The 25876-nt window shown below is 35.9% G+C and overlaps 1 protein-coding gene across 7 annotated transcripts in view; it reads right to left on the bottom strand.

Annotated features, from left to right (window-relative positions):
- Positions 1 to 25876, bottom strand: part of MIPOL1 (mirror-image polydactyly 1) — a 184808-nt gene that overhangs the window by 118643 nt on the left and 40289 nt on the right. For all 7 annotated transcript variants that reach the window (XM_086891698.1, XM_023927849.2, XM_023927852.2 and 4 more), the window contains exons 3-7: positions 19589 to 19775; positions 16605 to 16740; positions 15493 to 15598; positions 4185 to 4314; positions 123 to 156 (exon numbers count right to left, since the gene is read on the bottom strand). In XM_086891698.1, coding sequence (XP_086747824.1) covers positions 123 to 156; positions 4185 to 4314; positions 15493 to 15598; positions 16605 to 16740; positions 19589 to 19775 — 593 coding nt within the window. The remainder of the gene's footprint in view (positions 1 to 122; positions 157 to 4184; positions 4315 to 15492; positions 15599 to 16604; positions 16741 to 19588; positions 19776 to 25876) is intronic.

Raw genomic sequence — 25876 nt, 5'->3', positions numbered from 1 at the left:
TACATTATTAGTGTGTCAATTCTTCTTTTTCCCACATCTTAGTTCTTGAAACCCACTCAATTGAACTTAAGCCTCTAAGATATAAGACTGACATCAAGAAATCTCCTCAGAGAATGGCTTACCATGTCATTTTCTTCAGGGTTAATATTTTCTAGCCTAGAAAAAAGGGACACAGAAAGCCTGATCAGTAGCATTTCCTTAGTGCAGCAAAATGAGTTCGCTTTTTAAATCTTTAGAACCTCAAGTAATTTCATTCTACTAGTCTTTAGAGTCAACCATGACACTGAACATATTAAAGTGCCACCTGCTCGACTCCATCTTTCAATAATGCTCCATATCTTCAGCACTGACTTCAGACTGTTAAGTTATTAATGTTTACTGCTATATATGACTACAAGGATCAATTGTTCATATGTGCTTAGATGAAAAAAGTTCCCCAGTGATAGAAATGACTGATGCTTTTATTTTATTTATTTCTTGGCTTACAACTTTTACAAGACATTTTTTTTTGTTTTGTTTTTACTGCACCCCAAATGAAACAAAACATCACTTTTGTTTATAGGGTTTTTTCAATTTTAAGTAATTCTTTTTCCACCTCTTTCTTCCAAAATGAGGGAAAAATCCCAAACCAGTTTAAGTTACTTTAAAAATATTTTGATTTTATATCTTGCATAAAATAGGAAGCGAAGCCAATTCTCTGCAAGGCCCTTATTTAATTCCGGAACAAACCTGCCCGCACTTTCCTCCCTTTCTGTTTCAACAGAACATATATTGACCTGTCAAATACAAAGATGATACGAGGAATTTAGTCATACAGCATTGAACACTGGCTGTGTAAAAGTAGTAAGTGATAGCACAAAAATCTAATAAATGGGATAGTACACATTTTATTTTACCTAAGGTTAGTTAAAAGGACAGAGATCTCTCTTCTGGAAAAATGAGCATATTGAAGTTACCTTTCCATGCCACTGCTACTTACCTAATGGTGACTTCTACTAAAAGTAGCCTATGATATTTTAAGACAGATACAGAACCATTAAACATCTTCTAAACAGCAACACATTTTCAGCAGTGCTGTGACAGGCACTTGTCTAAAGCCATGATTTTAGCTAGCAAACATAGAACACTGGACAGCACGCTACCACATTTTCCATTTGTTTTAGCAAGTAACAGTACATAAGGCATAGTAAATAAACCAGTACAGAAATTTTTAAATTAAAGAGAAATACTTCAGAATATACTATCAGTGTATAACAGGTATATTTATATGACATTCACAAGCAGTAACTACTCCAACATATTCAGTTGGCACCAGAACTAAACAAAATAAAGTAAAAGATGACCTTTGCTGGGTTTGACTTGTATTCATAAAGTAACGCAAATAAAAAAATAACAAACACAATAATATGAATTTTTATATTATTATAATAAATTCTCAGAGCTGGATCCTTGTAGAGTTCTTGCTTTAGGTTTTTACATTGTTCTAAGTGCCACTTCATGGGGGACCTAAGAATGGATCTCCTGCTAGTTTGTATTCACAATGAAAAGAACAGTATTTGTCAAAGTAAATTGGCAGGACTGACCCAGCTTCTCCAGAGGACTTCTACACTGCTAAAAGTGTGGGTCAACAAAATCACCCAGTCAACCAACAGGCTGGGTAAGGCAGACACCTTAGGGAAAAATGGGAGTGGGAAAAAGAACATTAACTTCTGCCATTAGCATACCTTCAGCATATTACTTCCACAAGGGATGTGTCTGTAGATACACAAACACCTCCTTAGGTGACAATATTTTTAAAAAAAGTAGCAACTTGAGCTGTGTATTTGCCCTGCTAAGTCACCCTGTGCTGTGCATAGACAATTAATGAAAATCTCTTGATTTTAAACAGCAGTAACCATAGATTCTTTCTTCCTCATTTCTAAACGCATTCTGGTAATATAACCCCTAGAGCCAACAGGGCTGAAAGAATTTTGGTTGTTACAGTTAAATAATGACAATAGAACTTCTCCAGCTGCTAATTTAAAGAAAGCATTAAAGCATTTGATAAAGGTTGGCAGGCTGTTCAATATTGCACTCTTGTAAAGTTCTCTGATTGGAATAAATCCAAAGCAGATGGGAAGAGTGACCTGTGCTCTAAAACTTGATGAGTGTGGCACAAGTAGCCAATGTAAAAACCCCAAGCCTCTGTGTGCTGTACATCTGAGACAGGGAACTTGACCTTTTGAACAACCATCATAAGGACAGAAGAAACTATCAAGGGTGGTAGTTAGAAAAGAAAGTTGGTGTTCTCCACCGGGAAATCTCCTACACCAGTTCTGAGACTGTGAATGGCATTTGGGTATCAGGCTGCTCTATAAAGCATCGGGAAGAACACCCAAGTGGATGACAGCTAGTACAATTGCTGTTCTCTAAATGATAGCAATAAAATGTAATAGCTTGGCTTCAAACTATCAGTCAAGGGAGTTACTGACTCTCCTGGGAACAAGTACTGCTTTGGCATTACCAGTGTATCCAGCGCCTTCTGTAATTACATGCTCTTGAGGAAGGTACTATCCATGTTCTCTGAGAAATGGAGTTTCTTCTCTTTTCTCACACTTTTGCTTAGAACTAAGTCAGTTTTCAAGTACGTGAGTGAAGCAGACAGAAGGGGTTGAAGGGAAAACAATTGAAGGTGTTCTGAGGGATTCATGTGTGTCAAGAACTGCTACCCATGTGTCTATGGATTCCACTGCAGAAAAAGCAGCAATATGCCAGAAACTCAAAAGTCATTGACCAGGTTTGTTGACCAGAATAATTAATTTTCTTCATTACTTGAGTGCTTTAAGATCAAAGATCTCGAGTTTATGCTATCTATTTATATATAGGATCACGTGATGTTTGGAGCCATGCAAAACTTTCTTTACTTGTGGAACACACAAGATTACAAGACTGGCAGAGACACGTAAGGCTCACAGTTGTGATGACTCTTACAGGAATTTAAAGCACATCTATAATTTCCTCAGAAATTGCTGTTTAAGGCAAGATTTCAGATGTATATGCACAAGAAATGGGCTCCATAGAGATACTTAACAAACCATGCACTAATTCTTGTGGGTATGCAATCTCTAAATCTTGCTGCTGACTCATACTTGTGACAAACAGTGAGGCTGTGACAAACTCTAGCAACTTGTAAATTCTACAGAGTAATGGTGGACAAACTATGAATTGAAAATTCATATTGAAAATATGATCATTGAAATTAATTTAGATAATATTCTCTGGCCCTAAGTATAAAAATACCCAAAAGAAGATGACTGTTTTTCTGTCCTAAAGATGAGTGCTCTTAGTAGAATCAATTATTTAAAACATAATTTCCTGTCATTTAGTTAACTAACAAATGCACCTATTCAGTCTCATGCCATGAAAAGCTTGTTTGCTTTTTATTTCTCCTGGCAGAAAAGTAAGAGAAATTTCTCAGCCACTGTAGTCTTTCTGGGACTACCCTTCTGGGGACTAACAAAGATGGTCACCAAGACCATCACAACTCAGATGGACAAGGATTGTATGGAGAAGCAAACTGTAGCTTCAAAAATGGCCTATATCCCAAAGGGAGAAAGAAACCATTCTTGATAATTTCCTCCTGACTTAGTTCTGTTTAACGTAAGATTGACTATTTCTGTTGTGTTAAAATGGCATACGTAAAAATCTCTGAACTATTAATTGTACCCTTATTACCTTACAAACTGCTCCTACACTAAAGATAGGAAAAAAACCCATATATTTTTACTGTGTCACCCATATAATTAGTAGCAATTTTGCTGAAGGAAATGTCTAGTGGGCTTAAAGGCTTGATTGATTTCCTATACGTTGCAACTTTTGACTGACATTCTGGTACTCTGTGTCAAAAGATCCCTATAAAATGTCACATTCATCTTATTTCTCCCTCAATAAATCAATACCAAAGCTTTTGATTATATTTTTAATTTTTGTGATCAAAATTATTCACCTTCTCTGTCTCCAGAGAAACATATGGTTTTGCAGAACAGCTAACAAATTAAGCAATAACAAAGTAAAACTAGCCCCAGTCTATTTTATTGGACAGATAATAATGTGCTACATATTTATATAACCACTGTTGAGCAGTTTATGACTGTCACAGACTGACACAACAGCCTTCTTACTCGGTACAGGAAATGTATACTTACTCTTTGAGAGACTCTTCCAAACGCCGGACTCGTAGAAATGCTTCATCTCTCTCTTCATTGGCTAACCTAAGCCTTGCCATGACAGCCTCATCACGTTCCCGTTGAGCAGAATAAACTTCTTCCACCAGAGCTGCCAAAGTATGTTCAACAAACAAGTTTGACAAGGAATAGCACTATTAGATGCACTTATGTTGGCCTTTGCCACCACCTCCTAAAATCAACACTTTTCTAATGACCTTGGATTATTCTGCATAAGATCTATATTACTTCTTAGACACAACGCTAAAATTGCTGTTAATAGATAGAATCAGTACTTTAAGGTATTAAATAAAGATAAATGTTTTCAAATTCACCCCTGTAAAATCTAACAGGGAAAGAAAGTGATTTGCTGAGCATTCTGAATACTTGCTTAAAGGGAAAGTAATTCTTAAAGCTCAGAATCATATAAGACTAAGTTTCTTCTAGGACACAGAGTTAAAAGCAATCATACATTAAAACTACTACCATCAGACTGCTTCCTATCAGGGTGGCACATTGATATTAAAAATTCTAATATTTTTATAGTCTGTCTCTGGTATCACAAGAGTGGCACAGCTGGCATCTCTCCTTCTCTGCCAAGCCTTCACTTTATTGTGTAATATACTGTCATATTATCTGTTACAGCATACATGGACCTTGGAGCATTAGGTACCAATAAACTAAGATTTACTGTCTATCCTTGGGAGCAAACTAACACCTTCAAGTCATTCCTCATCCTGAGCTTACATTTTCTCCCTGCCTCTCCCCTGTCAATATGTCTAACACCATCTCTGGCACGCTGCCAGAATCCTTACCTCGACCCTGCCTCCACTAAAATCTTTATTCATATTTTCATCATTTCCCTCTGCAATACTGCAAATCTCTCCTCACAGTCATCATAAAACCATGCATTCAAAATGTCTAGGGACTTTCAGGATGCTGTAAGGCTGCTGTCACTCCAAGACAGAGAACTATATCCTCTCTCACAGGAACATCAAAAAACTCAACAGAGAGCTGTAGGTTCCTGCATTCTCCATTCTCCTCGTCCCTTCTAGTCTGTCAGAATGGAGTATAGACATAGTTTCCTAATATCAAACTACAATGTTTTTCAAATTTTGGTATTTATTCCTCAAGAACTTTCTCTATTAAGCCATTGCTGCTGGGCTTCCTCACTCCCTTCAGAACTATCTGCTCCTCTCTCAACCACTGCTTAAGTCATTAAGATCTCAAAGAAAGACTTCCTCCTGCTTTACTTCCTTTTACTAAAAGCCTACAGCTTTTGTCACTCCATTCTTACCCAAATTGACATTAACTTTGCCTTTATTTGTTATTCCTCTCTTACTTCACTTCTGTACATTATTGCACAAAAAACTTCATAGTGGAATCTATAATGAAATATAATATTGTTCTTCACAGAGTGCAACAATAGAAAACACAGCAGCACATTTTTGTAGTAGCTATATTGCTGGTGCAAAATACATTTTATCAGTACCAAGAAAAAGGGAATCTTCTTGTCCTCAAGCTTGTGAGAAGACTATCACTGAGGAGTAAGGAAGACTTTTTTGCAGGTCTAGCAAAAGGTTGCAGGCTAACAGCAGATTACACTGAATCAGACAGGGAAGAGCTAATGTTACTTCTGAAAGTGCAGTCCCTCCCCTCACAAAAAGTCTGCAGAGGAGCTACAAGCCTAGTCATCAGGTCAGTGCTGTAACAAGTGTCCCAACAACAACACCAAAAGAAATTCAGCATTGGAAGCACAGATTTTGAAATGTATGCAAAAATTAAAAAACACTGATTAAATTCTCTTTAATCCAGAAGAATAGTGTCTTTCTTTTCCTTGAAGATCTATTTCCCCTGCTTGCAACAAGAAAGCTTTGCTTGATGTGGAATGGAAAAACTAAGACAGATGTAAGGCAGCGGTAAAACTGCATTTACACTGGCTGGTGTCCAGCAATAAGTGTGCAGCACTTGCAGAGAATACATCTGATATCTGCAAAGGTAGGTGGCTCAGCAAGGACAAGAAAAAAACATATGAGGTAACCTAGGCTGTGCATTTCAGCTCCCCAGACTTCCACTTTAATTGCTGAGATCTGTGATGACAGGAAAACTAGTGCCAGAGCAATGACTGCCTGGGTAAACTACAGTGCAACTGCTATGTCCTGACTGGATCTGGAATACATAAGCAGTTTGATTCTGTATGGTAATTATTACCTATCAGTACCTTAATGTATTTGCTTGCTATGATTTTTCCAGTAAATTATGCCAGTTTATCTAGCATCATAACAGAGACACTTCACAGAGAACCCTTCCCATAAAGCTGCAAGTGGAAACACTATGCAATTTTCACTTTGAAAACAACTGCAGCAATGAATAGAAAGTTGTCTAAAATAACTGAAGATCTGGCACTTATTACTCTTCTGAGGTTAATTATTTTCCAGTTTAGTTAACTTCAGTCTGGCCTCTTCAAGTGCACCCCTTCTGTCTGACCTTAGAACATCCTCACCTCAGCACAAAACCCCACAATTTGTTGATTCCTGCCATGGATCTTGAACATACATGTACACAGAGTGACTGTCTTTTGGCTTATCTAAGTCCCTCTCTGTGTAAATATAGCCAGTGGTAATAATGACGATACAGGATTTTAAAAAACAGATTATTGCTTATTTGTAATTAAACCAAAGTAATGTACATATAACAGTATGAAAGCATTCAGAAAAAGGTATTTTTCAAGTAATTTAAGCATCCTGCTTATCTGAAATCTTAACACCTCTGAGAGCAGCTCAGATGCTACTTGCCTTTGAACAGTGAACCTTTCTGCCACCCAAAAGTCTATTACGAAACACTGTCTTTTAACTACCAGCTATGAAAAGTGACTTAAATTGAGAAACTCTTTCTTGTTTTCTTATTCTTCCACTAAATTAAAGCATTGGTGTTAATATCCCACTGACCAGATCCACCAACTGCATTAAAAAAATATTTATAGTAATTTTGTATCAACTACAAGTGTCTGGCCTTCGGTTCTGTTTCTTTAAAGTAATACTGCAGGTCGATTGTTTAATACTAAAACAGGTGAGGGAAAATGTAGAAAATCATGTAAGATGCTTGTACAGTAATCTAAGTTTAAAAAAAAAAGGTACTTAGATACATCACATTTTAATACAACATAGGAATACTGATATTTCCAAAAGAAATTACTTATTTAAAAAATACTTAAAGAACTCATCTAACTCATTTTAATGGTCTGTAGAAGTCTAAGTCTTACTTATTTACTAAGACCTGATTTCTTCACCAGCTCAAGCTGAATTTAGGTTTGATATTTTTGTTACTCAATGGCTATACATTTCTGACTCTTATTTACTATTTTATTAATTCTTTTTTTCCTGCTATGGGGAATATTATGATAGTCACATGATTGAAGGTAGTCTGAATATTCCCCTTTCACACTGAGCTATGGATGAGTCACAAGTAGAATTTCAGGACTGTAAGAACCACAGCACGCTTGAAATAAGTGAAATGCAGACACATTTAGGCCTCAATGCAGCAGCAAAGCAAACATTTTGCTCCATGTCTAGGAAAACGAGTGATATATAAACTGTCCAGTTAGAGTCTATGAAAGAGTGACAAGAAATTCCTTCATATGAGAAAGAGTAAAAATTATCCAGATTATCATCCCTATGCTTCTTAAAACTGTGAGGTGAAAACTGATTGAGAGTAACACCAACTAAATTCCATTCAAGACATGACATATAAAGCAAAATTCTGCCACACTTGGCACCTGATCCAAAGGAAAAATGGATCCAGCTACTTTTTCATCAACTGCTCTGGTGGACATTACAAGGATTTCCTTGGAGACCTTCCAGTGGCATACCAACTATCCCTATCCTTTCTGTCTTGAGACCTGACCAAGAAGAAACACAGATTTGTACAGAATTCACATTTCATGTAAGAAAATGACACATACTTCAGAAATGAAGTATAAGTAGTCTAGTATTAAGCTAAAATGAATGGCGTCATTTACTAATTCATATATATATGTATATAATGGCATTCAAGAGTTAAAATATTTAAATCCCAGAGAACTGAATTAAGAAAAAAGGAATATTTCCCCTTGTTTGCAAATATTGTAGTATATAAAAGTACAGCACTGATATTTTGTTGTATAAACTTTATTTGTTTTGGAAGAATTTAATAACATCTTTCCCCTTGTAAGTAAAACCCCTGCATACTCTAAAAGAGCTCTTTATTTTAAAAGAATCATTATGCTAAACTCATCAATTCTAAAACATTTTTAGTTTTTAGTAAAGAAAACAATTGTAAACAGAGAGCTTTTGTAAGGTAGATAGCTATTACAAAGTTCACTTAGAAAATCAATATAGCATTTTAGCTGGAATTTGCTCATTAAACACCCACAGCTCTAATGCAAATTATGATGGAATGAATAAAGCAAATACATATGCTTCTTTCCTTTTATTAAATGTAAAATCTACTGTTAATTGCATCTGGTATGTCATATAAACTTTTCTCCTTAACTATTAAATGGAAGCTTTTACAAAAGTCATTAGAGATTCTCTTTCTTTGACTTGTATAAATTTCAATATTTGTTCAGTAAAGGTTCACAGCAGTTAAATTACATTAACAAATATTATTAGCTACTATGTAAGCCAACTAAGTAAAATACTTATATTGCAGGTAAAACAAATCAATGGGTGTTTACAATAATATTTGGATATGTCCATTTTTAAACAAGCTTATCAAATATCATGTAATTCTTAGTCAAATGAGAGAGACTCAAAGTAGATTTTTTTATCCCAAATACTCAAATTTGTTTAGTAAGCTAATTGTTTTCTAATATGGGCAAAAGTAAATATGAAGAAGATGAACCATACCAAGTATGAGTTTACTGAGTCAAAGCAGTGTACATATTTTCTTAGTTGAACCTGATTCTTTTGGCAAACTTATCTCCTATACTTTCTAAACCACCTTTAAAACAGCATAACTGAGAAGGTGTGCTGGAAATCATTCTAGTTTAAACAGTGTTTCATGATTTTCCAAACATGGAACTTTGGGGGAAGCAAGGAAAGCATGACTCCCAGGATAAAAGTCTGTTTGCTTATTTCCTAGAGGTCATCTGTGTAAATAAAATAAACTGAGTAAGAGAGGAAAAAGAGGAAAATGTTGGGACTAAAAACATTTATGGCAGCAGAAATCACTTCACATTACTCATTAAAAAAAGTAGAACTGGAATACGGGCCAGGTCTTATAAAGAAAATATGAGATCCTTAACCACACTGCTACTGTATTTCAGAAGATACAATAAATACTATAATGCTATAACAACTGATTTTCAGTATAAGTCAGTTTTACACATATATTAAATTTTATTTAACCATATGGGTATATACTTGTTCTCCTTACAGAAATACAAACATGTATGTTTTTGCCATCCACTCAAATTAGAAATCAAAATCATCTGAGATTTCCTTCTACTAAATTTAATTACTGTGCTCACAACTCCTAAGTAAGTCAATTTTTTCATAGCCAAATTAAGAAAAAACCCCACATTGCCATGAAAGCCTTTAAAATGTGTCATTAATTGGTCTCTGCTTATACATGTTACAAAATGCAGATAATCCCTAGAAATGTTCAAATTCTAAAGCCCTTACAGAGTTCTTATTCAGGTTAATGGCAAACTATCAGGAGCTCCAGGGCTCACTGTCAACTTAAAAATAGTGCTGACATGTTCTGTTATGAAACAGACAACTTAAGTTCCTAGCTCTTTTTTGAAAGCTACCATTCAATTCCTTTCAGTTATGACGTATAATTGAAAAATAAAACTAAAATAGTGATAAGAAGATCATAGGAAAACTACTTAAGAGTTTTCACCAGTCTGTACCAGGAGTTATAGACTAGAAGTAATTTACACCTAAATGTGACTTTATAGATAAAGCAATCTGAACAAACACTGATAGAACACACTGACCTCTTTATTGCTTTGTGTTTGTTGTATGTATTTAGTGCATAGCATTCATCTGCTCCTACATTTCCAATGCTATAAAAAGAGTGTTCTTAATAAAAGGCTAAAGTTGTTTAGTGGCAGCTCTGTATAGGGGTTTTTTTTGTGTACTCAGATCGCAATTCAATTAAAAAAAAAAAAAAATGGAAAAGAATAGGAGAGAGTATTATACACAGACCCCAAGGCAGTTCTTGTGAAAGCCAATCCCTGTACAATACTTAAGCCTCTGCCTCCAATACACTAAACACAGCTGACTTCAAAATTCAAACCATAATGCTGTTAAACTTTTTTCTACAGTGAATAATTGCTGATGCCTGAATATTTACTTTTAGGGGGAAAATATAAACATTGCAATAAAGTTTGCAAGTTATAATTTGTCATGTTGAAGCCAAGTTTTGTAATGCCCCAAGAAGCAGATCATTTTCAGACCTTTTTATCCCTGAATAAAACCCAATTCTTTATGCTCATCTAGCACTTGTGTGGAAGAAAGAAGGGCCAGACTAATCATAAAAAATGCAGAAGAAACTGGCTTGCTTTTCACATACAAGCTCCACTGATAAATAGCTTAGTTACTGACATTTTAATCTATGCCAACTCATCGTATATTGTACTTCAAAGAGCTGCATGCAACTTCTTGACAATCAGCAATTCTGACTATCTGAAGGTAAAATCACACTGTTTTAAATTAATCTTAAAAACTGAGCAAAGAATCTTTCAGTCACGATGCCCCCACCTTGTGGGTTTTTCTGTTCTTTAGATGGATTGTCTACTTTCCCATGCAGAGGATTCAAATCCTGCAGCTATTTTCAAAATTGTGTTATTCATCAGGAAATATTTTGAGAAGATATTCAGCAAACAGTATTCCATAATGAAGCCTTTAATAGGACAAACCCCCTAAGAGCTATATAGACTAAATATATAAATTTATGATGTACAGAAAACTGGTTTAAGAAAGTATATGTATTACCTTCCTAAACTGTAAAATATCATTCATATTTAGGTTTATAAACATGAGAGTTGGGAACTACTGAGTTCTTTTGGCTAAAGCCCAATATTGGCCTTATTTCAGTTTAATTGGAAGAGGATCTTGAATTCATCTCCTCCATGAGATATCAGGAACCTGGATTTCTGTTTGTACCAAAGGTTAATAAGAAATGTGTCTGCAAAAGTCAAACAGCATTAAATACCAAAAACTGATTATTATTCTGCAGGAGTTGTTCTGTCATTCATAATCTCTCCATGCTCCAACCTTCCACAGCTAATCTTTAATGGATGACATGCAGGAAAGAAAAATAACATCTAAAAAGGGACTCTGAAGTGAGCTTTGAAGAAATGGAAAATACTTTTCTTCTGTGCTGAAAGGTATTGCCACCCAAAGTTTATTACTGGCAAGATTACTTATTTCCTCTTACTTTATGGATATTAAATCAAATTAACTCAGCTAACAGCCACTTGGATATTTGTTTTTACCTTTGCTATTAAATTTATTGCACATGCATATTCAGTAATTATTTTTCAAGTTAATTTAGAAAACTTCAAATAATGTTCATGAATATTTCCATACCATATTCAAGAATTCCAAAATACCACAAATGTATATTCACAACATTTTCATAAAAACAGACCTGAAATACCTGCTTCATTGCAGGTATAGTGCTATAGCTTCTAAAAGACTGAAAGTTATATAATACATGCCACCATATTAGAAGTATTACTTTTCTCTTTTTCCACACTGTATTTCCTGTCACTGCCTTGGTCTTTCAGAGAGCACCTACAGAATGCTAATACAGTTTTCAAGCATTAAAAATGGTGTGAAACCCCTAATAGGGTCAGACTCAATACTGCTGATCTGACGTTGATTTAAGTAAGTATTAAATTTTGGTAACATTATTATTAGATACTGGCACAAAAAAAACCAAACCCAACTCACATAATAGCTGTTGCTACAGAAAGATTTAAGGATAAATATTTTTATTATGTTTTCGTTCAGAACTATTCTTAGTCTCAATATATACTTGGATAGCAACAAAAATATTCCAAGAGCTCTGGTTCTGATGCCAACTATGGTATATCTTGCTGCAGTAATGGCACTGTGTGAGAATAGGGCTTTGATATTTTTTCCAGTCTAAAGAAGTTACCACTATGCTTTGTAACTCCCCCTTACACTCAACCATGTCCTTCCTCTAAAAGTTCCTAAATATTCCCTTTTAATTCTTCCATTAGGAAAAAATGAAGTCACTTACTACATCCATCCGAAGTGATATCTGTTCTCTGAGCTAGTTGTTTTGAGGACTTACTCCTTTCCAATGCCTCCATTTTGATTTTCCAGTCTGCCCTTGGAAAATGTATGCTCCTTCCCCTTTCCATGCCCACAGGTGGCACCTGCTCCCTTTTCTGTTCAACATATGAAAGTTCCGCACACACAAATTTCAAGATTTGACTATTCACACCTGCTTCATACATGGTGTTCCTTTTATGCTTACACTATTCTGGTGTGTGTTCTTTTATGATGTGCTCTTCCCTGGGTTTTCCTGATGTTGCCTTCACCACTGTTCTTCATGACAGGGAGTGAAACTAACAGTACCTCCTGACATTGTATCAGAATGACACAAAATCCAACAGAAGAATAATGAATAAACTGCAGGAATCTGTGGTAACTATGACCACCAGAAACAATAGTCTCTAATGCTTAAAAGACTGAAACCAAAACTTTAAATTCCCTAATTTTCTTTAGCCATTACTGGCTGACATAGAGATAGGGACCTTAGGAAGTTTTAAAATCAATTTTCAAGGATAGCAAAATTTAAAAATAAGAATGTTCTGAAAAGAAGTTATTTACTGCACACAGTATATACTTTTCTACCATCATGTATATCTTCTGCCTTAACTCTACCGTTTCCTCTTTTACCGTGAAGCATTTCACAAATTTACCCTTTTATTCTTCACTTTTTCCTTTGAACAGTGTAAGAATCATAAACTGACAATCTTTGGATTATTTGTTTCTGTAGACTGCTGTAGCTTCCATTCAAAATGCCCTTTGTCTTCACTTTTCAAGTCTTTCCATGGGACTTGTACAGGTAAAACCTATCAATTACAGGGCTACCTTTTAAAACAGAATTCTAATATTCCTCAAAGTAGATAACACTTTTATGGTGTACCTTGCTTATGTTCTTTACAATATAATTTTGTGGAGTCACTTACTTATCATAAAGGCAGTACTAAGTAATAATAAAAATGCAAACACCCATATTTACAAGCTTCATTCTACCATGTGTTACACACTGCTGTAATTAAACATTAACTAGTAACCTGAAATCACAGCAGCATGTGTTCTCCCTTCCTCAAAGAACTTAATGCACGGGGATAAGTTTTTTCTTAAACACACCGTCTGTTCTTTATTAGGTTCTGCTTGTCCATTAGAACTCTCCCCAAGGCTTTTATGAGAGAGACACACAGGCTTCCACAAATCCAGTTTGGTTCACATAATTCCAGATTTCAAACCATTTATCCAAATTTGGTAACATTCTTAGAACTGTAAGACAGGAAGCAAAAAAACTGTGAAATATTAACGGTGCTTCCTTTTGGCAAACAGTTTAAGTAGTAAGGAGCCTCTTGCCCTCTCTCTTCAGCATTTAAAGGATTTTATACTTCCTGTACTCATAAAAAGGAGGAAAAAAAGGTTATTTTTTAAAGGTCATTGTTATTACACTACGTAGCTCTCTTTAAAATTTTATTTATTCTTCCTTTTAGAACAAAATAAGCATGTTAAATTATTATATCCATATTCATGCCACTCTTTTGAAGAGAAAAATATGCTTAGGACATCATTAGAAGTTTTAAGCAGTAGTGCAGGAAAACAACAATTTTCTAACGAGTATTTCAATTGTATACATAAAAACGAAACTATCTGTGTTTTTGACACACCATTCTTTCCAGGTTTTAATAAGCAATGAACACCTATACCAGAGAATCAAGTACAGAGGTAAAACACTGGGCAAATATCCAGGAGCAACCACAAAACTTCATATTCAAGCCAAACAATCTGCATTAGCTTTTGGCTGGAGGATATAACGATGGCACTTAGTGCAGATTTTTCTTTCTTCTGAAAATAAAACAAGCAGTTATGTGAAATAAAATAAATTAAGCCTGTATTTCATTTTTTTCCCTGTATTTCATTTTTTTCCTAAGATGTTGATTAGATTTGACTTTCACTTCCTCCACCACAGAAAATCTAGGAACTCTCTTTTCAATCTATAATATTCACAGTAGAACACATTCTCAGGAGTTTGATATTAAGTGGAGTGTCAGCCATCTGTTTTTCAGCTAGAGAGTTTATTATCTGCTCCATTTCCTGAAGACAGTTACTCCTCCCTTTAGTACAAATATTTTGGGGATAGCCATTAGTACTATTAATACTCTATGAAGTGTGTGTGATCTATGAGGAAACAATTTTACCAAGCTTACACTTTCTTTCTGAACAAATGATACAATGAATTTATAAAAGCACTCCCATTAATTTTTTTCAACATCTTCATGAAAACCTTAGAGTATTTTTCATCTACTGGGTAAACTGTATGCATAGTCACTTTTCAATAATAAGAATTCCCAGCCTCATTACATCAGCAGTTTCCACAAGCATAGAATACAAACTGTCTCCCATGCTTGTATGTCTATCCAAAGAACAATTAACAACAAATATAAGCATACGTTCATTTTCAGCTATGAACTTAAAAACATTTCCTTCTGAGAATTTATATAAACTTCATTCACTGGATATATACCATCATCTGACAAAAATTCATTTTAACTACCAAAAGAGCAGATTTTTCAAGAACAGCACAGGTCTCTAGTTGAGGTGAATGTGAGACTATCTCCAAACACGGGGAGGGGGTAGTATTGCTCTGAACCAGCTAAAACAATAAGTGGTATTTGAACTGCTGGTTGAAAGGTAGAGGCACTGGTAATCATTATTTCCCCTTGTTTGTTCAGGACCTTCCAACAAAACAAACAACCTTTTTGTGATTGGATTGACATGGTGTTAACAATGCATTTAATGCCCAAATCAGTATGAATACAGGTAAAGCTCCTACTAATACCAGTACCAGGATGTTAAAGCCATCTATTTTCTAAGCAACTCTAAACAGCCACACATAAAAAAAAAAGTCAAATCTGCCCTCCTTTAGCAAATAAAGCTAACATTCAGTAGGCCACGTCATATAGCAACCACGGGTACTGTATGAGCCATACAGCCATCTGTTAAACGCTTGCCTACTGTACCTGCAATCTTTTCTGCAATCTTAGCTTCTGTAGCTCTGTCTTGCAATTCTAAGTCCAGTTTCATTGTCTTCAGCTCCTTGTCCTTTTCAGCCAGCTTATCTTGAAGCTGAATTGAGCAAATGGACAGTAAGATTATTTGGCCGAAACAATCAAGCAATACTTCCAACCACAATAAAAGTGTAAATAACAATTTCTCACCCTCAAAATACAAACACTATAAGCATTAAAACAGAAGCTCAATTTATTATATTTATTTGTTTAAAGAACAAATGTTGAGAATATTTTTTTTAACATCTGGCCTATCTTGCCTTGTCTGTGAGACATGGCAATGCACATGCCATTGTTTTTATTTGAGATTGTCTTCCTCAGGTATCACCAGCTGTAGTCCTTCTTGCTAAGGAAGTTCAGAAATGCACGGAATATAATGTAGGTTGTTGCATGGATAGCCTGTTTCCTATATACAGGAATCACACCAGATCCTAGTGGGAATCCTAGATACAGACATCACACTCTGAAAAGACTGGTGTAAATGCTTATTTTTTCATGTTCTTCATCAGATATAAGATTGGTATTCTTTCACATATTGAGGCCTTTTTTTTAAAGGGTATTCACTAAATCTGTTTTTGGACTGAGCTTGAATATTCAATGACACTTCATGGAAAGACTAGAGACTGTTAGGTTGCTTAGGCACATGTAACACAGCTAACACTAGAAGCAATGTGATGTTCAAGGAGGATGGAATTTTCCCCCCTTCAATAAAGCCAAGTTATCAGGGCACATTAATTGTCTAGGCCACACATACAAAAGCATCAAAGAATGACCTCCATATTCTAGGCATGAAATCCTGGTCTAGTCTTTGGTCTTCACTGGTTTTCATGCAGGGTGCAAGAATTAATGTAATTGATTAAAAAAGTCAGAGTAGGTTGGAGGGTTTTATTTATATTCCAGAGCAATAGTTGTTAAGCAGATACTAAGAATCCAAAATGACAGGAAACTTGTGATTGGTGCACTAAAATAAATTACAAAATTAAATCAGGCACAGTTTAAAATGTATGTTTTGCAAGGCAATTATAAAAAAGCAAATATTAGTATCTTGAATATCTCAATTGTACCTTTTTATTTTTGGCCCTCAGAGTGTCCAATTCTTTTAAAAGGAATGAAGTTTCTGTTTTTCCACCTAAATCTTCAGCATCATTCCATGAGGATATAAATTCAGGAAGCATCCTCTTATCCTTTCTTTCTACAGTGCTGTATTTTGGAAGGAAAAAAAAATTAAAAATAATTTAAAGAACAGTTGTTTTTCCACCCACCTAAAACAAAATGCACAAAAATAAATTATCAAATCTTGTTAACAAACTTGTTAACCACTGCAAATGTATTAAATAGTCATTAAAAATGGATGCCCTTCTACCACTTTTTAAAGCTGTAATTCTGAAAATAATCTGTAAATCTGGAATAGTAAATAAATATCTTACAGTACTAAGAAAAAAACAAATTAATATAAATTGGCTATGAAGCCTATAAACAGCAAATGGTTAAGGAAAGTAAATCTTAAAAAACATTGCTTAACACAGAGCAAAAAATAATAAAAAATTTGGGGATCAAAGTGACATTCAGGTTTAAGCAAACCAAATATTTTTGTAGGAAGTGATGTGAGAATATCCATCAAAAAATATCTCGGAACTCATCTTGAAGAAATCTTGAAGAAATCATGGTATGATTCTAAATATTATAACTGACAACAGGAATTCCATACTCCATGCCACTTGGAGTTTTAAAACAACTTATTAGCCATAGGCAACTTAAAATAAGACAAGATTCAATGGCCAGAAAAATTCTGTCTCAAAGACTCTCATAAAACTTCTTGGGTATCCATTGATACTCACAGATCACTCAGATCTCACGTGTAACATGGCAGCAAAATCAGTAAATGAATGGATTAGAAGGGGAACTAGCAAATATTTTTAACATTTGCTTTCCTTAAGCATTTTCTGCTCATACACTTCATAGCCAATAACTGATAAGAAGTAGGCACAGAAAAGCTATACCTTCTGAACTCCTGTTTCCACTATATCCACATTACTTTATGTGTAATTCACAGCCTAGAAAGATATAGAAAACTATCTATTGCTCCAAAGAGTTGTTCTCTTAGGCAGACAGTTGTCTGTACTCAGCCACTCTTTCACCTGCTTCCACTGGATTTATTTTCTCTATGGTTCTTTAAGAAGGAAGTTAAGATCTGCATTCTGCAGGTAAGCTGTGCAACCTAAAGCCCATTAGACATAGACAGCATGGAGATTAACATCAAGAAAGTACTACTAAGTGTATTACACCACATACGGGTGAAACAGTGGCTTAAACTGCATGTCTTCCCTTCCAAGATCCTTCATATCCTATCTAACCTTTGCTGTGCACTTTTCATTTAGTACTGTTTCAGGCTGCAAGTGATAGATGCATCTAGGTACTCTTGGCCAAATATGACAAAACTCAAGTGCTTTTTGTGCATTTTCTATGTTTAAGAGATGCTTCCATGAACGAGTATAATTCACCATCATCTTGAACTAAAGATGGTAAGTTTATATTAGATATTAGGAAGAAATTTTTTACTCAAATGGTCGTTGGACACTGGAACAAGTTGTTGAGTGCTGTGCGTGCTCCAGTCCTGGAAGTGTTCAAGTTGAATAGGCTTGGTCTAGTGAAAGGTGTCCCTGCTCATGGGAGAGGGGCTGGAGCTAGATGATGTTTAAGGTCACTCCCAAACCAAACCACTCCATAATTCTATGACCATCTTTCAATCCCTCAAAAGTTTTCTTCCTTTCTCCTTAAAACTAAAAATGACCTCACATTGACTGTACACCAAGACCACCATCTAAAACACAAATCAACACTGACTCAGCATCTCCTGGGTTTTTCTATATCAAGAAATTTTAACATATATTCTAAGTACAATCTATTTGGGCAAAGACAGGTTTTGGCATATAGCTTTAGGATCCTACACATAACACACTTGGAGCTGAGATGGCTCAACATGCTGACTGCTGTGGGAGGTTAATCTCAGTGTTCAAGACAAGCCTGATTGTCAGTGGGAGTGGCACCGGTGAAAAGTAAAATGAAAAATTTTTGGCTGACTCTGTGCTGGGTTGCACCTAAGCACTTTGGATTATACCTGGCATTTAGTGCAGGATGCACTGCCCTTACAGCAAATCTCAGTCGCAAATGCAAAAAGGCAAAAAAGAAAATGAAAAAGTGTTAAGGATTGGGTTTGGCCCAGAAAGTCACCGTTAGATCATAATGAAGATAACAAAACTGGGTGTAGAATCTGCTAGACAGGTGAGGAATTAGTGCATTTTTCAAAAGTATATAATAGGCATTTGCTGCCTTGATCCCATTTTCAAAAACAGCTCTGACACTCTCAGCTAAGAATTGGTCTTCAGACAGCCTAAGTTATTCCAAATCATCAGCATGTTCCCTAACCAGTTTGTTAGTCAAAGTTATAACTAACCAGCTAGTTATACTTTGTACATTGGGTCACATATAGACTGAGTGTATATTTTTCTTAAGACTGCTATACAGGGCCACTGCATAGTGTGCAAAAACACTAGTGACAAGAAATGACCAAAATTAATGACAAAATAAAATCTTCAGAGTCTGAATTAAACTTTTCAACCATATTAGCTTGTCTTCAGATTCCTGTCAGACTGTTACAAGGTATCCTACTTTATTCCTGCTCCCTACTCACTCATCACATTTCAAGTGCTTGTTGTGTAAAGCCACAGATACCACTAGATTTTCAAGATCTGTTTGAATGTTCAGCATGCATTTTCAAAATTCTCTGTAGAAATCACAATCATTGAAACACCCACAATGTATAAACCATTGCAATGATCAAATTTTCTATGAGTGACAGAGAATACAAAAGTGAAAAGCTACATTCCACAAGGGAAGAAGGGCAGATATGGTGAGTCTAAGTAAAAAGCTGACTTACTGATTCTTATGTGGGAAGCAAATTTCCCTGTATTTACCCCAAAATCCAGATGTATATTGTCAACAACTTGAATCTAGATAAACTATATGGAGGGGTATTTCTTGAATTTACCTTGATTCTTCAGGACCAGAATTACAGTCAGTTAGGACTCTTCCTCTTTGACTGGTTACACGCAAATCTGAAAGTGCTGGTGCTTCAGTTTCTGCCTGTATAAAAAATTCTGTGGGTTTTTGAGAATTCTTGTAAAACTGAAGTTCAGCACAAAAGTCTTCTTTTTTCTGATCCAAGATGTGGGTTTCTAATTAGGAAAAGAAGCAAATACATTTTCTCATTTGGAAAATGAAGCACAAACTTGAGATTTTTTCATTTGAAAATGGCTTGTTATAAGAATATAATACTGTAGTAGAAAGGAACACATAATTTACTTTCAGATTCACAACTTGGTCTCTTCACTAACCTGTGTTACCTACAGCAAGGATGGATGTAGGAATTACAACCCATTTGCTAGATTTTTCTCATGGAAACATGAAAAATTCATCACTGTTTCGTAATCCCTCCTCCCCCTTAAATTTACTTCTTAAAATAATGCTGACTGTAGAAAAGGATTTACCTATCTCTTATAAAATTAACATCTACTATGGTGAGATATGATGAATTTCTGCTATAAAGAGGGAAATTTTTAGGTTATAACTAGACTCTTACTTATAGTGAGGTTTATTTCAAATCCATTTTGGCTACAAAAGGAGTATCATCAAGCTGTAATTAGCAACAACAAATTTAAAGCACCATTATTCATTCCTGGAGGGTGTGAGCTACAGGCTCATACAACTAAAGAACTTGAAGAATGCAAAGCAGAAACTGTGCCAAAGAGAAAAATTATCTGATTAAAATGTTGAGTGTGATAGTTAGTTCTCTTAAGCCTGGCTACTAGATATTTTTAGGACATATTTCTGATATCAAGGCATTTAAATGAAAGAAAGATCCACATACCACAAATGCTCTTTCATAAAGTAAGAACAAGTATGTTTTAATTATAGAATTATATTAAAAAATGAGAAGGAAGCAGCCTAAAACCACTGGAAATGGAAAAAAGGTGCATATATTTTTCATTCTTTCATTTAGATTAGTAGAGAACAAACACTGGAGCTTTTGCTTATTTAATAAAGTTAGTGTTTCCAAACGTTTTGGATAAAATATAGGGCATATATTATTTGATCCATCTTATAACATCCTCCTCAAAAATAATAAGAAACGGCTATACAATTGAAATCAAGTAGAAATAGACCAAAAATACAAATCAATCACTATCAAGGTGCCATCCTGCAGGTAAACACAGTTATAAGCACAGTTTCCAAGTAAAAAAACCACTGAAAACTGTCTCTAAAATGTGTTGCAATAGATTCCTCTTCCCTTAAATGAGGAAGGACACAGCCAATGGTACAGGAAACAACCCAAGGGCCCCAAGAGATGACTTGGGAATTGGCTGGAGTCAGTTTAACAGTTTCCAAAATGAAGCTATGTGTTACAATCTCCAGGCAAAAGTTATGGGACCCACTGCTCATCTATATTCTCTGCCTCCACTTCAGCACAAACTTATCTGAGTCCACTCTAACCATTTCTGTAAACTCTAACCACTGATCTTTATGCCAGAAAAACAACAGTCAACAGAGTATTAGAATCTTTGTTTCTTAATGTGTGGGGACCATTACCATAAAATATTTTTTGGTAAGTATAATACTATTTTCTTTCAGTACTTTCAGTACTGTAATTGAAATATGTTCCTCATATCATTTCACAGCTAGTGCAGGAATTAAACATGAGTCCACAGCCACCTGGATTCTTTGATCAAGTGTATACTGTTTCCACTGGCTTGAAATCCTGCAGGTTTTTGAACAGATTTCTTCTGAAGTGCTGCTACACCTAAAAACTGGATTTGATCTCTTAGTCCTCCTTACAGTAAGGAGCAAGGATTTCTAAAGAAACTTACGTTAAAAAATCACCAAATATACTCTAAGAACCTGACTCAATTTGGGAGTGACAATACATAACGGCAAAATTTTGAATCCATTCCAGTAAGTACTATTTGAAAACCAGCCTAGTCTGAATTTCCATACTTGCAAAGCATTTTATAGGGAGTTGTATTTCCCATTCAATTTATACTATAAAGAACTTCCTATGAAATATCCTGTTCACTTCTCCCATATCAAATGCAGTGTCTGTATAAATGCAGTTATACTGTCACATGCTACAGGGGAGGTGCAATGCTTCACTTGTCATAACAACTTCTCCTCCTCCTCCTCTCTAGGGCATCCACTTATTCTATAAGCTGTATCTATGCCTCAAGCAAGGTGTGTTGCATTGTGTGGAAGAATACAAGCACAACATAAATCTGTTGAAATACAGTGATGGTACTGCCAGGAACCTTTGTTACTTGTTTAGCGCCATGGTATTCTACTTTGGCCCTATGAAAATTGGAGAATAAAAATCTCACTCCAGAGAGCTAAAAAGTTTAGTTGATGTTTTAGGTTGCTTCTATTCCCTTAGCATGAGAGCAAGTTTTTCTTCTTTTCACAGTTCCTGCTTTGTTAATTTGCTTCTTTCAATCCAGAACTTTAAGAAGAGACCAAAGAAGAGTCACTGAAGTTGGAAGAGACCACTGGAGATCACATGCTGGCACCTCAATTATTTATACCAGGAAGTTGCCACCAGGAACTTCCAGATCACCTGAGCCCTGCTGCTGTCCTTCCAGCAGATCATAAGCATCACTGCAGTACCCCATGAGAATCTGGACCTTTGAACATAAGAGTTCTTCTAATTCTCTGAAGAAGGTCTCATCTATTTCACTTAATCCTCTTCCATGCCCCTTCCTCTTAGGAGAAGGATCAAGCCAAACACCACCTGGGCTATACAGTCACATGCAATACTTCCCAGGCCACCCCAACAGTATCACTAATCATTACTAACACGGAAGAGCAGCAGGGAGTAAGAGGGTCAGATGAGCATCAGCAGGCTTTCTGTAACATTCTGAATATGATCTGTCAACAAGAAGCAAAGGTCTCTAGATGAAAGGTCAGTTCAGCAGACAGATTTTTATTTTTAAAACCAGAAACAAACATGACTACGTGATGAGGTAAATATCTTCATTAGCAGTTGCACTTCTGCTAAATCCTCGGTCCATGTCACGATACGTGTTTCTAACTGTAAATTACTGCAGCTAAATAAAAAAGAGAATTTAGAATAGTACTAGAACCATTGCCATTATTAATGCTAATGCTGCTCCTTTTTACAACATACATTTGCAGGACACCTTTTCATCTAGATTCAATTCCCTCAAGCATATGGGTAAGACTAAGGAGCATCGCAGGACGTAAGTGGCATTCTTGGAAATATTAGGTGAAACACAGAGGATCTGTTTTTTCTCCACTGGCTTTGTAAGAGAGAAGATGATGGCAGCCTCTTCCACTCAAAATTGAAAGCACTCTGCCCAAGGGCATTAAGGTGAGAGATTTTTACTCATTTAATAAAGCTGTAACAGTTTTTTCTTTTATCAACATGCGAAATTTGTCAGTAGAATGCTTTGGGGAAGACATTTTGAACACTGTCAGATCAATGGACAGAGGATTCATTCTATTTTTAAAACCACTTTATTCTTAATATAGCCCATGACCCCCCACTTAAAATAATTTAGGCTTTGGTACATGGTAGCTTGTTTTGTTGCTAAACTAAGTGGCAATTTTAATCAATGCACTTCAGTGCTTTTCCTCATGCCTCCTGCAAATCGTATTGTGCACTAATTACCAATGCTGCAGACACACACAGGGGAGTAAGTAGCATTTGCAATAATCAGGCTGCACAGGGAACATCAGAGAAAGGGTAAAACAGCTTTGCAAGCTTTGGAAAAAATGATATAGATTTCATTAAGTGGTACCACCACCAATGATTCTGGTTCTTGAGTATACTAAACAACATTTTTTCCATATAAAATAGTATGAGTTCAGTAGCCCAGATTAATATTTCACTATAGGGAGAAGCTGAACAGCTGATCTTCTGTATGTATTTATCTTGAATGAATAGCTTGTTCACATTGCGGGAAAGAAAAGCAAATGTTAAGAAGAAGGAATATAAAGACACTAGAATTAAATCTGGGAATTGATTGTGAGGGACGTAAGGGGAAGATAATGCTGTCATGGCCTGAAATAGTAAAGGCAGAACACAATTCAATGTTGTTAAGCTGGGAGTGGTTAAAAAGTCAAGTAAAAACATTAAATGCATCATACTGTGCAGGCACCGACTATTCTGTTCACCCACTCATAGCTTCTTCTGAGAAGTGGGGGATAAGTACTGAGCTCAGGGAAAGCACAGCATTAGAGAATCCCACACCAGCAGTGAAAAATGCACAGAAGGTGAAGATTCAACTGGAAGACTAAAGAAGTAATAGCTTCCCTTGTTATACACTCAGCATCCAGCAGAAGCTGGGTGGACACTCCCTTCCCCATGTCCATAGTCTTTCAGCACCCTACTGAAATGCACTGATCACCTCTGAGGTTTCCAGGGAATCTCCACGTAATAAGAGTAAGGGCAAACAAACAAAACCCAATGGAAAATGCACACAGTACCTCAAAATACAGGACTGGCTACAGATCTGGTTGCAGGTAAGTATGGGGACACTAGAAGCCCCAGGTGCACCAAATCAAATTCAAGTGTAATAGTACTTACAGCTTGCTACCTATCACTTACTAGTATTTGTTTTTAAGCTGGTCTGTGGAACAGACATAGTATATTCTCATCTGTCTGCAAAAGACTGCATGAGTGAATGAACCTCTTGGGATGGCAGTAAGAGGCATAATAGGAAAAAGCAAAAGCAGAAAGGAAGAGAATGAGCCATACACACCCTGGGAGCAGGAGCAAAGATGACTTCAAATTCAGTAGCTATAACACTGACACCATCTGATTAAAAACATTTGAAAAAATGTTGAACGGAACACTGTGCTGTATTTGAGAAAGTGCAACCTCAATTAATAAAACCCTCCAGAATTCCTCCTGTTAATCATAGAATCACAGACTGTTTTGGCTTGGAAGAGACCCTGAAGATCATCTAGTTGTGACTTCCATGCCACAGGCAGGGAGGCCACCCATGAGATCATGTTTCCCAAGGCCCCATCTAGCCTGACCTTGAAAACTTCCTAGGACAGGGAATTCATAAGTTCTCTAGACAATCTGTTTTAGTGCCTCGCCACTCTGTGGGTAAAGAATTTCTCCAAACATCTTGCTTAAATTTCTCCTCTTTTAATTTGACACTGTTCTCCCTTGTCCTATCACTATCTGCCTCTCCCTCCCTTTTATAAGGGCTTTTATAAGCCCCCTTCAAGTACTGGCAGACTGCAGAGAGGTCTTCCCAGAGCCCTCTCTTCTCAAGGCTGAAAAACCCTGGCTCTCTCAGTCTGTCCTCACAGGAATTGCTCTACAGCCTTCTGATCATCTTCTGGCCTAGTCTGGATTTGCTGCAACAGGCACACACAGCTCTTTTTTGCTGGGGCTCTCAGACTGGATGCAGTATTTCACATGAGATATCACAGAGATAGAGTGGAAAGGTGCAATAATTTTCCTCAACGTGCTTCCCAGACTACTTTTGATTGTATTATTGGGTTGTATGCATTGTAGGGAAAAAATTAGATCATTTGAAAGACAATAATATAGAACGACAGTCAAGTGAAAATAAAGGTGAAGTTCTGAATTATTGCTTTTACATGCAAAATTATTGCAGCAAGTATTGTAGGTGTGTGATTTGTAGTGGGGCAAAATCAAGTTTATTTAAATCATAGGAAGTGTGTCCTATTTTTCCAGTGGAAACAGGTTAGTTTGGTATAGGGCCAGGGTGGTTCTCTGCATAGACAGTTATGTTGGATGGTTCCCTCTTGTTTGAAATTCAAAATGTTTGACATTATACAAACAAACAACAAAAAAAAGCCAATAAAAGCCACAGACATTGAAGTTGTGCTTTTGTTTAGACTGAGAAGAAAAAATTAATGATTATAGCCCAGACAGCCAAGAGCAATTTCCTACAATAATTAAGACTAAAAATTTGGCCTGACAGCCACTAACTTTGCAAGCTATGTAAATGAAATTGGTACTATGGCCGAATATTCCTTTTTTGAGATGAAAATAATGAGTCAACCATTTTGTCAAAAGACAAACATTCATTCACTCAGCTATTTAAGTACTGGAACTTCTACCAAACAGAATGACTGTGAAAGACTCAGACTGTTCAACAATTTACCCTTTACTGAATGATTAAAAGGCATAAATCCTGAAAATTAGTGGGAAACAAAATTCAAGGCTTTTGTAGGCATAAATATGCATAGAACAAAATTTGAAAGACTCGGACTGTTCAACAGTTCA

The sequence above is a fragment of the Cyanistes caeruleus genome, chromosome 6 (assembly GCF_971803275.1).
Source record: "Cyanistes caeruleus chromosome 6, bCyaCae1.hap1.1, whole genome shotgun sequence".
Taxonomy (NCBI): Eukaryota; Metazoa; Chordata; class Aves; order Passeriformes; family Paridae; genus Cyanistes; species Cyanistes caeruleus.
The sequence above is the reverse complement of the archived record's forward strand: the minus strand, read 5'-3'. Positions and strand labels throughout refer to the sequence as shown.